Raw genomic sequence first — 15,483 nt, 5'->3', positions numbered from 1 at the left:
ACCAAATCATTTTGAGATTCGGTTCGTAGTGGGTTCGTCAACAACACCAAACAAGATGAACCTAAAAAAAAAAAAATCTATGATTCTGCACATATGCTACATCAGTTGAGTATATTTGAGTTTTTATTTTATTTTATCGATTTAAATATCCTCTACGAAAAACCTCTACGAAGAGGGTTTCATTCAAGAGTGGCAAACCACGAATGGTGAACGGACAAACTAGGTAACATAGGTTATGAGTTTATAGGTGTAGCCAGTAGCATATTAAGAAAGGCGAATTAAGGATTTAGATTCCATGCAAATGGCAAAACCGTTATAATGCCAAAGACCAAGCTTATTTTTGTTTGATCCTAAATTATTTCATTTGTTTGAAGAGGATTGTGAGTGTGGAGTGTGGACGGCATCCACCTACGAAGAAAGATGCCGGCCAGACGGCTTTAAGCCCATGTCTCCCTTCAAGAGAAGTCCAAGCCTGCTTTTCCCTGTTATTATTTTACTACACATGTTTCTGTTTTTTTAATAAAATTTATTTATTTAGAAAAAAAAAACATTTTGTTTTCTATGATAATGAAATGCCCAGCCTTTCCTCCTCTTGTCAACAGGACGTGGTTCGAAGGGATTTTCACTCTAAGAAAGCGGTGGCTGTGCATCAAGTTATTTGGCGATTATAGCTAATTTAGACATTTGTATGTGAAGTGCAGTGCAGTGCAATGCAATGGAGAAAGAAACATATGTCAAATACTGAAACAGTACACTGATTTCTATATGCAAAGCTGGACATGAAAGTGATACTGAATGAAATTGCCAGCAAGAGCTGTAAAATTGCTTTTATTTAGTGGAGACGGATCAATCATCACCAGGGACACAAGTTGACTTGATTAAATTTCAAGTTGGCTAGGGAGGTTAACTCATGTTGTAGAAATTTAGTTAGTATCGAAATTTGACCAAATCAAGTAGACTAAAGAGTCATCTCCCTAATCCAAATACTAGGGTTTTCAAATGTTATTCATGATCCATTTGTTGGTTCATATGTACGGTAAAGGTCAATTATAGAATTACTGTGCAAGTTGAAGATTATAAAAATTGGAAAAGATTAAGATTATAAAATGAGGATGAAATAATGAGAACGGGTATGAATACACTAGAATTTATAAATGATTTAACTTTTAGACGAAATTAAATAAAGGGACATAATGATACGTCCAATCCACCTAAACTTTAGTTTAAGAGCAAGGTTGATTTTGATGATAATGATGATGATAGTCATAGAATGAAAGAATTATTTCCAAGGCCCACAGTGAGACTGTTTTTTTCTTGATTGTACCTTTACGGTGGTTAGGCTTAAGGCAACCGTAAAGGTGTGGTAAAATTTTGATTGCCCCGTAGATATCTATTTGGGGGTGCAAAAAGAACAAAACATGGCAGGAGCTATTTTAGAATGCTGTGCCCACCTGCAACAGTACCGTGAATTGGGACAATCACTTAGTCCCAGAAAAATATTACTGGCTGCATTTTATGGATCTTGATTGATTGATTGATTGATGAATCCACAATAGATGTTGGGAAATCGCAAGAAAGACATGTGGGTGTGGGTAGCAATGATTCAGCTTTATGTAATCAATGATCTTACGATGATTAAAGGGCTTCTACAGAGAAGAAGACGAAAAAAGCAGACAATTATGTTAAGGAGTGTGTGCTACGCATGCGCATGCCCCCACCCGCTAACTAACTGATTTCACGGGATGATGATGAATTGGACTCACCTAACTCCACCCATGCATCAAAGATTTTATTTATTTTTATTTTTTTTAAACAAACCTTATTTAAGTATTGCCTCACCATTCTCGTCAAACAGTCTTTGTTAAATATCTCTGTAATAGGACAGACAAACAAAAGTTTATACAATGGTGGAATTACGATTAACCCACTTTCTCTAACACTTGGTCACGTGCACACGGAGTAGACAAAATATACATAGATGCTCCTCCGTCTTCAGATGGGTGGCGTGCTGTTTCGTGCCTATATTTTGAAAAAGGACTATTGTAGCTTCGGGTTGCTAAGGAACATAGGATCACTAATTCACAAGTTTTAGAGTTGAATGTATGTGTTACGTGGGAAAAGGTCATTATGTTGGGATGGTTTTGGAAGTTAAGTATTTTACTTTGAGAAGGAAATAATTGAGTTGTGGACATGTTTTAGAAAGTAATTTTTCTAATTTTTAGGAGTGGTGCAATATGTTAAACTTTTGTAAAATCTATTTAAATAACAAAATTATTATTATTAATAATCCTTTGGGATTTGAAGATTAACTATCTTTAATCAATTACGTTGGAGGACTGATCTCCCTCGAATGAGGTCAATTTATAATCTTTCTTCATCTTTTATTATTTTTGTGATCTGATCAAAGTAGATTTGTATCATGTGCACATCAACCGTTAAGAGAATTAGTCTGTGTTAAGTGTGGTGTAAAGCCGGCCAAAGCCAGCTTTTGTAAAGTGCACTTCAACATGTCAAGTATTAACTGGACATTGTTCTGTCCTCACTTCCAAGCACCAGTTGTGAGAGAGAGAGAGAGAGAGAGAGAGAGAGAGAGTAACCATTAATTAATAGATATAGATAAATGTAAATGGTGAAAGGACACTTTTCAGGGAATAAGAAACAATCTAAGATATAGATCATCACAGGTAATAATAGTAGATTCCTTATATGTTGAGATGACACATGCTTAATGAACCAAATCTCATCTCAATTTAGTTCTCTTCTAAGAAAGAATATGTCCTTGCTCCTTGAGTGATGCAATGCAATCGTCAAACATCTCTTCAATGCCTTTGAACTTAAACCCCAAACTCTTCAATTTAGATGTATCCAACTCGTAATTGGGTCTTTCCAGCCCCTCAAACCTGAAAAACCAGACCCGAATCATGCACATTCAGATCTTTTATTCATATAAGCCCCTTTTTCCCCCTATTTTCTTTTTTTAAATATGCAATGAGTAGCTCACATCAAACTCATTCTCTACAACCTCCTCCTACCCCAAAGTTAGACCTTGACATTTTTAATTTCAAAATAAAAGGCTTCCAAGTTAGAAGAAAACCAACCTCTCGGGTATAGGTAAGGATGGATAGCGTTTGGCCAAAAATGAGGCCAAGTCATTGTTATTAAGTACTACTGAGCTGCAGAGGTACCTTCCTTGAGCAGCAACCTCTTCATAAACAAGGATGTGACTGAGTGCAACATCGTCAATATGGACATAACCCATCCTTCCATGCCACGCAAATTTCTTAGTCTCCCCTGTTTTATCACCTCCACTTATTAACACTGGTACTCATGTGCTTGCAATTAGGCCTAACATATGTGTACTATGAACCAATTTGTATCAAAATCCAAACCCAATAAGCAAAAATGATCAAGCTAAGAGAATACCTTTAAGTAGGCCAAGCACATCAGATGCAGTAGAACACAAGTCACGTGGCAGACTTGGTCCGATTACAAATGAGGGAAGAACTGTAACTAAGTCGATCCCATTTTCTTTAGCAAATTCCCATGCTGCCTTCTCAGCTAGGATTTTTGACAGCGCGTACCAAATCTTAGGGACCACAATGTCACAGTTAAGCATTAGAACTATGCCTCATTCTAATAATATGGGCAGTTAGGGCAATCATCCCTAAGGGGTCTCTCACTTAGGAAGGCCCATCAACTCATTGTTCTGTTAATAGAAACAGAAAAATCAAAGAATACCTTCGTAACCATAGAGGTATACGTACATGTACTTTTAAGAGTTTGAACAAAACTATTAGCACAAGGGCTCCTCCCTGGAAAAATACGCACGGCTCATAAATTATATGGGCCGGGCAGACTTGGATGACTGAAGCCCATTATAGCGAACCCAAAAAATATTCAGGTACATAAGCCGTTTACTTGTCCTATCACTGTTTCAGAGTGCCAAGGCTTCTTGAATGATTAAGCACAGGTTCACGTTAATCATTGTTATTTTTAATGAATATAAAATTAAGACTAAAACTGCCACCTGGGCTTCAACCATTACATGTTTTGTGGCCAAATCTCAAAAGAAATAGACAATTTAGTAACAATCAGTTTGCTAGTTACCTGGAGCCTTTCACAAAGTTCCACAGAGCTCCAAGACGATTCATCCAAAGGAACTTTGGGGTCAAAATCTTGCCTTGCTCTTACAGCTGCTGAAGATGATGTGAGGATGACTCGCCTAAGAGATGGACTTTTCTTGCACGATCTTAACACGTTTAAGGTACCCTTAATAGCTGGGTCCAAAATTTCAGCCTACTTGGAAGACATTAAACCTAATATCAATTATAGGCAGCAAAAATAGAATGAACAGAGTCCACTTGCTAACTCATGCAGCCAAATCAGAAAAAGTAAATGTATACTACAAGATTAGGCCTGACTTGCCAGAAGTAACCCCGAAACCTGAAACACCCTTAGCTTTGCCCTCTGATCGTGTTTACTAATCCACCCTATAATGAAAGCTAAGATAGACCCAATAAAAGGTTAGTCCCCATTCACCTTCCATCGATCAGCGCATTGTCTTGCAAGGCACAATCTGCTCTTGTTTGAGAGGAGTTTGGAATGATGAAATAGATGATTGTTTGGCAATGGTCCTTGTGTGGGTCAGAGTGCACAACCGATTGTCACACAGGTAGAGAGACAATTTAGTAGGGCCCCATTCTGGGAAGATGCAGAAATTTTTAATGACCTGGTCAGCGCTTACGTAAGAGTAGAGCTTCTCAGAGTCAAGTTCATTGGCATGTTGGACAAAGTACAATAATGAAGATTCTTAGGGGAAGACAAGGGTGAAATTGAGAAAGTAATAAAGTGTCGAAGAACATCAGGTATTGTATATCTCCTATAAGTCTTTAATAATATTGATGAACCTTTGAGTGCGTGCAAACAAGAAAATAAAAAAAAGTATATTCTGTATCTGATTGGGAAGCAATCCTATTAAGTCTTTAAGAATATTAGTGAACCTTCAAGTGTGTGGTGACAAAAACATCGAAAAATTGAGTGGGAGTGCTTATCAGACCCAATCCTCTTGGCAAGTTAATGATTATGATATATAACTAGGATGGCAGCATGGATTGTGATCATACTAGTTTGAATTTTGATAACTTTATGATGGGGCATCATGGAGTATATGTCAAGGGAAGAGGACGAAACAGGGGAGTGCACACTAAAAATGGGGGGCCGTCAACACGGGCTTGGAGTAGAAAGGGAGATGTCGACCATCACACCGTCAACATGGGATGATGGGAAGCCATCTGAGCTCAAAGAATAACAGAGGACATTCTTGAGGTGTCAACACACACAATAATGGAAATACAGAAAGGGAGATTGTTGCATGCCTTTGGATCCGATGCTGGTCCCAAGACAGGAGAGGCAGTGTGGAAGACACCGTCACATCCGTTGACTGCATCATCAAAGCTGTCATCCTCCATTAGATCAGCCTTAACCAATTGGAGCCTCTCCTTTGCGCCTTCCAACAGCCATAGATGCGCTAATTTCTTTAAATTGCCTGCTCAATCACAGAAAATATTTAGGAACTCAAATGAAGAAACTAAATAATAGGCCACTTGGAGAAATTGAAGCCCCCTACTGGATTGATGTGGAGCATGCACTAGTCAAGGAATTATTTGAAAGAAAATCCAAGGAATATGGGTGTCAAAAATAGTTTCTCTCAATAATCTTGATGTTGGAAACTCAATGGACCACTGATATTATGATACTTAAGCATGTGAACTGAAGGTTGGATTCATTTTCCCTTCTACCATATGAAAGAGCATTCCGTCCTAGTGGGGGTCGCCCCTACTTAGCCATGCCCAAGTGTATATTTGTCTTTTCCCACACACAGCCAAGTAGAATTGGCAATGTAACAATGTGTGCACAAAAACCATGTCACTAATGCAAACATTTATTTATTTGACCGCCCGAATGATTTTGTGTGTGTGTGTGTGTGTGTGTGTGAGAGAGAGAGAGAGAGAGAGACCTGCGTCTCTAACTGTTCCTCTCACATGATACCCGGACAAAAGAAGTCGCCTAATCAGCCAAGAAGCCAGATACCCGGATGCACCTGTCACACATACTTTGCCCTTGAAATCAATCTCTCGATCCATTTCCTTTGTCGGCTTTTCACATTGACCACTCTGGTAGCTTTCTTTATAGGCAAGCGGCAATATGGTTGGAAATGAGGTTGTGGGAAGATAAGTCACTCTAGTCTTGTGGTGATTTAATTTAGTGAAGTGAAAATTTAGGTTAGAAGTAGGTGTCTCAAACGAAAGGATAAGCATGTTATGCATTTAATTTAGATAGATTTTTTTGTTTGTTTGTTTGGCGAAGACTTGGAAGGTTGAAGTTAGCTGCAAAATTTAATGCTCTTTTTTTCAATAGATTTAATTTTCTGTTTATGGTATCATCTCTCTTCTATCAATAAAAACCATAGTTGACACAAAACTTAGGTAACTAAGAGATATTAGCCATGAATCAAACTTGTAACCATGAAATAAAAACAAAAACGTACACCATGCGTGTGTGTGTGCATTGGTGCGTGTCTGTTTACAGTAGGCTTCAGACATGGTTCGTACTAGGCCTTGAGGCCTGCTGGGTTGAAAATTTTAGTCCAAAAGATCAATAGGCTTGGCTCAAATCAATTCACAGAAAGCCAAGTTTAGCCTGACCTGTCCAGGCTAATATTATGTAGAGATATGTTTATAATACATACAGGCCATTTTATGTAAAAAATCTCTCAATTCCACTCCCCAAGGGCACACGTAGTTATTACATATCAGCATTCCAACTTGTGACAATGCTCCAGCTCAATAAGACTCCCACCCCACGTGGAAAAGGGAGATGTTTTTATTTTGTCTTCATCTATTAAAAACAACAAATTCAACAGATAGAATTAAGAGGGAAATTATGATAAATAGTGGTGGATAAGCATGGGATTTGAGAAGCATATATGATATGGATGGCCTAGATCAAGTTAAGAGTTCTCAAAGGATGATAACGAAGAACATGAAAAATAGCTTTAGATATAGTTGAATGGAGAAATCAAAATCATGTCACCAGCCCCAATCAATTGGGATTTGGGACAAGGCATAGTAGATTAATATGAATATGATGATAAAGCAAATTAACCCAAGATGATATTGGTTATGTCGCATGCACCCACTTCCCAATTATTGATGATTCTAGTAGTTTGAAGAATTGGACAATTTGATGTACACAAATTCTAACACCATCAAAAATTTAACGTGCATATAATCTAAATCTGATGAACAAAACCAACTCTTATACATCAAAGTAATTTCACATACACGAAAGTACCAACAGATTCCGGTGCTCTTATGCACTCTTTGAACAGTGGGGATGAAATTAACCAGCTTTTCCTCTATTTTTTCAATATAATCTCCAATTACTGATACCAGGAGAAGAGTAATGAACACTCCAAGTCAGGATATACCAAATGAGAGAAAAATAGCAGTTACATTAGAGAAAATAATTAGAAACAAACTCATCTTAATAACCCAATTTAGCTTTATAACCAAAACTGTGTATTGCACATCAAGGAGTATAATGCTATCCTTTGTTAATCATTTCCCATTTGTTCTCTTTAAAACAAAGACTTAAAAGTAGCCTTTGGTATGTCTTACCTCAATGGCATCAGCAACACAGTTGCCATGTCATATGTAATTTCTTCAAAAGTCTCATCTAAGAAAAACACTATAGGCATAAGCTTTTCACCAGTCAAATTCAAAAGACATACAATTTCCTCGTGACCAAGGATTGTATAAGCACACCCTTAATGCTTTAGAACAGTTGATTATTCGTCAGGACTTGAAAATTTTGGAATCAGTGGTCACATGTATGTTACATAATAAACATACTCTGTTAAGTACTGTCTGTAGATTTGAAACCAACAATGATTACTAGACCAAGCCTAAAAATGCCAGTAGTGCATGCATAGGAAATTAGAGGTTCACATCACATGAGAGAACTTCATATTGCAGACCAAATATGCACGCCTACCGTGGTTTTATTGTGTTTGCCTATCAAATCATGGAAAATGTTTGTGTCCCCACTGGCAAAACTTCGTGATTGGCAGCCTCTTCTAGATTAAATATTTGGAAGGATTGACCCATGGAAAGGAAAAATGCTTTCACCTGTAGGCATGCCGGAACTCATAAAATATGTATAAAGAAGTGTTCAAGTTGACTAATTACTTTATTCTCCATGATAAGATTCTCATGCAAACTAATCAAAAGTGCCTCAATTTTCTCCAGTCAGGGCCATATTCACCAAGTCGGAATACTGGTTAAAAACCTCGGAAAAATTTGGAAAAGAGGCAAGAGTAAAATGGGAGCAGATCCTCTGTAGAGAGTTACTCATGTAGCCCTTATCAACAATTGAGGGTCTGCCACATCATCAAGACGGCTACATCCAATCATTAAAATTTAGGAGTTCAGTAACCGTCCATTTCAAACACTTAATTAGAGTTAGAAAAAAAGTTTTTTTGATAAAATTTTTTTTTTTAAATTTGATATAAACCATGAATCGAAGAGGACTATGCTATTATTTTTATTCAATGTGATTTTCTATGGACTATATAACAAGAGCTACAAGAGAAACTCGTCATAGATGATCTGCTCCCGAGTAAAATGGGAAAAAAAAAAACGTTAATATAATATATATAGGGTCCCGTTCAGCAACAAACATTTTGGCAAAACATTTTTCAAAACATGGGTTAGAGGTTTTGGAATGGGCTGATTTTTGGTGAGGATGATCTCATACGGTGAGGAGATCATCCTCAGCAAAAATCAGCCCATTCCAAAACTTCTAGCCCCATGTTTACTAGTTGAAAAACTGTGGACCGTCCATTTTTTGCAAACCATTTTTGATGGGGTTAGAAGTTTTGGAATGGGCTGATTTTTGGTGATGATGATCTCCTCATCATAGAGATCATCCTCACCAAAAATCAGCCCATTCCAAAACCTCTAACCCATGTTTTGAAAAATGTTTTGCCAAAATGTTTGTTGCTGAACATTTCCCATATATATATATATATATATATATTAATATATTAAATTATAAAATATACAAAATAGTATACTAAACATGTATTTAAGTTTTCAGTATATTTTTGAGTAAAAAAATACTATGAATATTTATGCATGATAACATGTTTCAGCACATAATTATATATTTCATGATGTTAAAAAAAATTAATTATCAATGTATCATTTGAGTAGAATAAGACACTTGAAAAAAATTAAAACCACAACATCGAGAAATTATCATCAAATACCACATTAAACAACATTCATGAACCAAACTAGAATTGAAGAATCATGAACGGAACTATCTTACACACGATTTAGACTTAGTGGCAATTGTTTTTTCCTTGAAGATCTAATGAAATTACTTATATAGAGAGAAGTCTGAAGCTTACTTAGATCACAAAAGTTTGAAGTTATATTCAGCTAGAAGGAATTAAACTTGAGACAGAGGTGGTCGATGGAATTTCTGAAGGATTACGACTTTAGTCTCCACTATCACCCTGGTAAGGCGAACGTTGTAACAGATGCCTTCAATAGGAAATCTCAAGGTTTGGTAACTAGTTTAACTTTGCAAAGGTGGAAAATGCAAGAGGTTGATCGTAGCACAAAGGAATTATGATAAGCTTAAAGGAATTCGAGCGGAGAGAACAAATGGAAAGAGCCAAGGGGAATGGTCGATGAGTGTAGATGGTGGATTGAGAAATCTGGGAAAATTGTGTGCGCCAAGTTATATCTAGCTAAGAAAGACATTCTTGATGAAGCTCGTCGATCTAGATATAGCATTTATTTTGGAAGCACCAAAATGCATCATGATCTAAAGCGCCAATTTTGGTGGAAAGGAATGAAAAGAGATGTTGCTGAATATATATCTAAATGCCTTACATGTCAGCAAGTGAATACAAAACACCAGAGACCTATAGGAATGTTGCAGCCCTTGTCAGTAGCTGAATGGAAGTGAGACCATATTACTATGGACTTTGTGTTAGAATTACTAAATAATCAACAATGTTATAATGTCATTAGGGTGATTGTTGATAGATTGACCAAATCATCACATTTTCTTGGATAAAAATGACAGATTCCTTGGGTATGTTAAGTAAACTTTATGTTCAAGAGATCATGATATTGCATGGAGTGCCTTTGTTGATTGTTTCATATAGGGATTCCTGATTTACATCTCAATTTTGACAGAGTTTGTTGAATGCCTTAAAGACCAAATTAAAGTTCAATATTGCATATTCGTTCGCAAAATGGATGGTCAATCTGAGAAGGTTATTCAGATTTTATAAGACATATTGAGAGCTTGTGTTTTAAATTTCAATGGCAATTGGAGCGATGGTGCAGGACAACCTAGATTTGTTTGATTCTAAGGTTGTTTTAATTTAGGAAGGGTGGTGGACAAGGCTAATTAGGTGGCAATGAAAACCAAAACAAAAAATTGGAACAAGGTTTCAAAAATCCCTATTGGCTGGCTATATACTAAAGGGAAATCATAAAAATTTTCCATTACGACATTTTTTTTACAATAGGGTGTTTAATTTTGGAGAAAGTTTTAGGGTAATTGGTTGGAGTTGGATAAGGGTTAAAGATTATTTAAAACAAAAAATAAAAAAATGGAAAAAAAAATTAGAAGATGAAGAAAAAGATTATAAAAAAGATAGAAGAATATAATACATTGGAATCATACCAAGGGTTCTTGAAATCACACCAAGATGAACAATCTCTAATCACTAAAAAAATCTCTAGAAGAGTTGTAAAAAAATTTATTCAAAAACTATTAAAAATCAATTACAATAGCCATATATATAGGCTAAACTCAAAATCTAATCCTAAAATTACATAAACATTGACAGTTTTGACATCCCATCTAGAACTGAAATCTCATTGGTATTTTGACCATAACTTTCTCAAGACTCATCAAAATTGTGAAAACTTTGACTTGTCAAACAAGTAATTTAATAAGCTTTCAAATGACATAAAAATCAACCCAATACGACAAGTTTTGACCCCTCAAAATTATACCTAAATAGAAATAATGTGAATAGTACTATCTAAACTCAAATTAAACTTTTAAAATAACCCAAAGACAACTCAAAACTAAAAAATAATTAATTTAAAATAATTTTGAATGAATAAGAAAATAATCTATACCCAAATAGTGAAAACCTAGATAATGACAAAAAATTAGTTGCAGCCCATGACCGTTGGCTTGATTTGCATCTTGCATTACTTTATCCTCATTCTTTAATAGACTAGAATGACCCATGGTTACTTCTAGATTAGAATAAGACTTAGTCTACTCCCTAAAATCACTCTTTATCAAATTTGAATTTCAAGAAACCTAATCATGATTTTTCAAGAGAATTAATGTATGCCCTTCACAACACAAGTAATTTTCATTTATCACTATTAGAGAGAGAAGTGTTTCTCTTTTTTTAATTTAAACCACAAACGTGGAAGAGACTCAAGATTTGGGTCCTTATCTCAACTTATGTGGCGATCACCCTTTATGACATATGGATTGGATCTCCCACACAATCTTCCATCCGCCAACCATTTTTAATGACTAAAATTATTACCCTTCCTCAATAAATCCTTACATAAGTACTAATTACTTTTCCATTAGTGATGAATTAGAAGCATGGATGAAGACATAAGGTGAATGATATTCACTGGTGTTTTTTGACCATTCGAGGGATCAAGTGAGAGTGTTGTGTGTTTTATTGTGTTGTTTTGAGGTTATTTCAGGATTACATATCAACTTGTAAAAGAGTAAACTTTTTGGGGTAGGAGATGTGAGTGATATTCATTTGATGGCCGCAACTCTGGGCCGTGAGCATGATACTTTACCCACGTCTTATTTGGATTTACCATTGGGAGCCCCTTACAATAGTAACAGAATTTGGAAAGGCGTGATTGAGAGATTAGAGAAAAAGTTGAACACGTGGAAGGCCAATTATTTATCAAAAGGAGGGAAAGTAACTTTGATCAAAAGCACCTTGACGAGTATCCCGATATACTTCCTCTCTTTCTTCTCGCTTTCTAAGTCCGTTGAAATCAGATTGGAAAGGCTTATGAGAGATTTTTTGTGGAATGACAAGAATGGTAAGAGGAGGAAGTATCACCTAATCAAATGGAAGTTGATTTGCATGCCCCAAAAGAATTTGGGGGAGGGCTGGGGATTAGGGGTCTTAGACTAGTTAATAGAGTGCTTTTAGGGAAATGACTTAGAGGTTCGATGAAAAAAGGGATAGTCTGTAGAGGAGGGTCATTATGGCTAAGTACAGGGATAAAAGGTTAGGGTGGTATAACAACAAAGCTAAAGGCTCGTACGAGTATAGTGTGTGAAAGGGGATTCTTAAGGTGAACGAGGACTTTGAGAGATGGATTAGATTCAGAACGGGCACGGGGGACAAAATCAAATTCTGAGAAAATAGTTAGTATGGCAAATAGTCTCTGACAACTTAATTTACGTCCTTTTATGCATGTTCTTTAAAGAAGACCTGCTCGATCCAACAATATTTGATTCACAACGACTTCACTTCTATTTGGGATTTGGGATTCAGGATTCAGGAGAAACTTTAATGATTGAGAACTAACAGAGGTGACATCTTTCCTTGATCTCTTGTATTCATTTCATCTCAACGAAAGCAAACAGGATAGGTGGGAATGGACGAAGGCAAAGGATCTGAGATTCTTTGTCCGTTCTTTCGATAAGTAGTTTATCTCTTTTGCTAAGCACTCCTTCTTAGAGTCTATCATTTGGTTCAAGTTAATTCCTTCTAAAATCTCATTTTTTTATTTAGTTGACTTCCTTAGGGAGGATTCTTATGATGGACAATTTGATTGTCCGGGGTTGGATCACTCCCACCTGCTGCCCCTTTTGTTTGAGGGATGGAGAATCTGTTAACCATATTTTAATTCATTGCTTTTTTTCTCATGATATTTGGTCCATTTTTCCTTGGGTTATACTGTATTAACTAGATCTTACTTTGAAAGTTCTTCTTGTTGTTAGAAGAGTGAGCCAATAATGTTTTCTCCTCTAGAAAAAGATACTTTTGAATTATACTTCCCTCGGCTATTGCTTGAGGGTTGTGGAACGAAAGAAATAACATGGTTTTCAAAAGTAAGGCGAAAAGCTCTCATAACGTTTTCTTGGAGATCTAAGGCTTTTTATACCTTTGGTCAAAATTGAACATTGAGTTTATGAGGACTACTTTCGATGACTTTGTTTTTAAATGGAATTCCTTCTGTAATCATTGATGTTTTGGATTTATTTGCGTTGGTTTTGCTTTTCTATGAGGGGCTACCTAGTCTTCTCTCCTTGTATTTTGTTCCTCCTTTCATCAATATATTTTATACTTAAAAAAAATAAAAATAAAAATATACAAATTTCAAGGTGTGGGAACAAAAATATTAATTCACACCACTTTGTCATAGAATTCATATTTCATAGTTCTTGTGTGAACTATGGCCACATAATGAGTATAACATATCTAAGATCAATGGAATTTATTAATACTCATATAGAATACTTACAGGGGGAAAAAAAGGAGGGGGGTTAACAAAATTTGCTTTGTTTTTGCAGATGAATTTTAAGCATCAGAAACTCCACTGCATTTCAGGGCGAGAGCTTCAACGACTCCATCAAAGCTACCAAACTTGGAGCCTATAACATCAACATTGACTCCCAACCTCTCCGCCCCGGCAGCAGTGATCGGTCCATGAGCAGCCACAACCAATCCGGGCCATCTCTTCTTCACCATCCCCCAATCAAACCCATATCCTCTCAAACTCTTCAACAATCCCTCCACTTCTCCCGTACTAGTAAACACAATTGCGTCCACCCTCTCTTCTTCGCTTCTCACAAAAATCTCTGCGCAATTCGGTCCAGCCCACCTTGTCTCGTACGCTGAAACCCTAACTGGAATCCAACCGTTTGCAACTAGAGATTGAATAAAATCGGGGATCACCGGAGGCTCATCGAGTCCGATTACGAGGGGAACGGGGCACAAGACTCTCCGTCCCATTCCGAGTCCAAGTGAGTCTACCAGACTCGTGGGTGTCGCGACTGGAGGAACTAGAACCCTGATTCGATTTGGGTTGTCGCAGAGCTTGGAGACGAAATCCCCGTTTAGAAGCTCAGCATCCCTTCCGAGTGCGGAAATTGTGAAAGTTTCGTTAGTTTGGGATTGAAACAGTGGGGGTTGGACGATTTCCATTAGGATTTCTGAGAAAGCTGAGATACCTGCTCGAGACGTGAATGCGATTGCGGAAAAATGTTGAAGAAGAGGGGATGTTCTGGGCCTGGACTTTGATATGAGGTAGGGTTTGATGGAGTCTTTAGTTTGTTGGGTGGTTTCGACGAGGATGGTAGGACACCAGATAGTGTTCGAACAACCCTTGAACTCGAGGGCGTGAGATAACCTGTCTGCGTAGTTTGGCGGTGTCGTGTAAGCGATGCGCTTATGGGCGAGTGGAGAGGTCTTCTTCACCAGTACCGGTTTCCAAGCCGTGTTTTCTACGGTCATGGCTAACGTGATCCTCTTCATTACCTCCACCGCAATCATGTTCATAAGTCATGACTACTGGACTATTTTGTACCCACCTTTTTCCTTTCTCAACTGCTTAAAAATAAAATAATAATAATTATTATTATTATTGTTTGAGGGGAAGTAACTAAAAATTTTCATTGAGACTTGGTAGCATCCTACCCAATCCACTTAAAAGGATTAGATAGGAATCCACGTACTGGAATAAATAAATCTTTGAAAAAAAAAAGATCAATTTTTAATTTAATATATAATTACTGAAATTTTTTATTATAATTCGGTAGGATCTTATCAAATTCACTGGGAGCCTACTGAATTCATTTAACTAAATTTGAGAGAGAAAAGAAAAAGAAGAAGAAGAAGAACAACAACAACAAATCCGATTTAATTTGGGAGGGTGGGTGAAATCAGTAAAATTAAAATTGCACCTATCACCCACTTTTTACGCGGGAAGTGAAACAAACAACAAAGTGGGTGCAAATAGCAAGTCCATTGGACGAATATGTAACATAATCATTATGTGATGATATGATGTCATCATTTTAAAAATAAAGCAATCACTTGCACACTACTAGATGTAGTTGCAACCCATAACTTAAAAAACCTCCCTTGCACTTCATTCATATGATTGCACTCCTAAACAATTAATAATAAAATATTGCATCTTAAAGAAAATAAGAAGAGAAACAAGGTTCTTTTTTCTTCCTTTTTCTCCATTACAAGGCAAACAAAATTATATTTCTTTTTCCTCTCTATTTTCCTCAAAGTAGAAAAGAATCAGAATAAAAAATAAAATAAAAAAAATCAAACAATCTAAAAGAATAACAAATACTAGGCATGCAACATTG

General features: G+C 36.5%; 2 protein-coding genes across 8 annotated transcripts; both read right to left on the bottom strand.

Annotated features, from left to right (window-relative positions):
- Nucleotides 1-2,586: 2,586 nt before the first annotated feature.
- On the bottom strand, nt 2,587-13,763 carry LOC147408476 (dihydroflavonol 4-reductase-like1). Of its 7 annotated transcripts, none has more exons than XM_086418471.1 (7): nt 13,623-13,763; nt 6,017-6,897; nt 5,376-5,545; nt 4,108-4,296; nt 3,424-3,586; nt 3,099-3,291; nt 2,587-2,900 (listed from the first exon to the last, which is right to left on the bottom strand). In XM_086418471.1, the coding sequence occupies exons 2-7, from the start codon at nt 6,324-6,326 to the stop codon at nt 2,762-2,764; spliced, it is 1,164 nt and encodes a 387-aa protein (XP_086274597.1). In that variant the 5' UTR covers nt 6,327-6,897; nt 13,623-13,763; the 3' UTR covers nt 2,587-2,761. The 7 variants fall into 7 exon arrangements, with proteins under 7 accessions (XP_086274597.1, XP_086274585.1, XP_086274576.1 ...); XM_086418459.1 differs by having other exon boundaries at nt 6,017-8,189; nt 13,623-13,760; XM_086418450.1 differs by having other exon boundaries at nt 6,017-8,460; nt 13,623-13,755.
- LOC147408475 (uncharacterized) lies at nt 13,679-14,653 on the bottom strand. Its single transcript, XM_086459902.1, has one exon. It carries the CDS (start codon nt 14,651-14,653, stop codon nt 13,679-13,681), a length of 975 nt encoding a protein of 324 aa, XP_086316028.1.
- Between the last annotated feature and the right edge of the window lie 830 nt (nt 14,654-15,483).

The sequence above is a fragment of the Akebia trifoliata genome, chromosome 2 (assembly GCF_017979445.1).
Source record: "Akebia trifoliata isolate Shusen 1 chromosome 2, ASM1797944v1, whole genome shotgun sequence".
Taxonomy (NCBI): domain Eukaryota; kingdom Viridiplantae; phylum Streptophyta; class Magnoliopsida; order Ranunculales; family Lardizabalaceae; genus Akebia; species Akebia trifoliata.
Note: the sequence above shows the minus strand (reverse complement) of the source record. Positions and strands in the feature narration are given on the sequence as shown.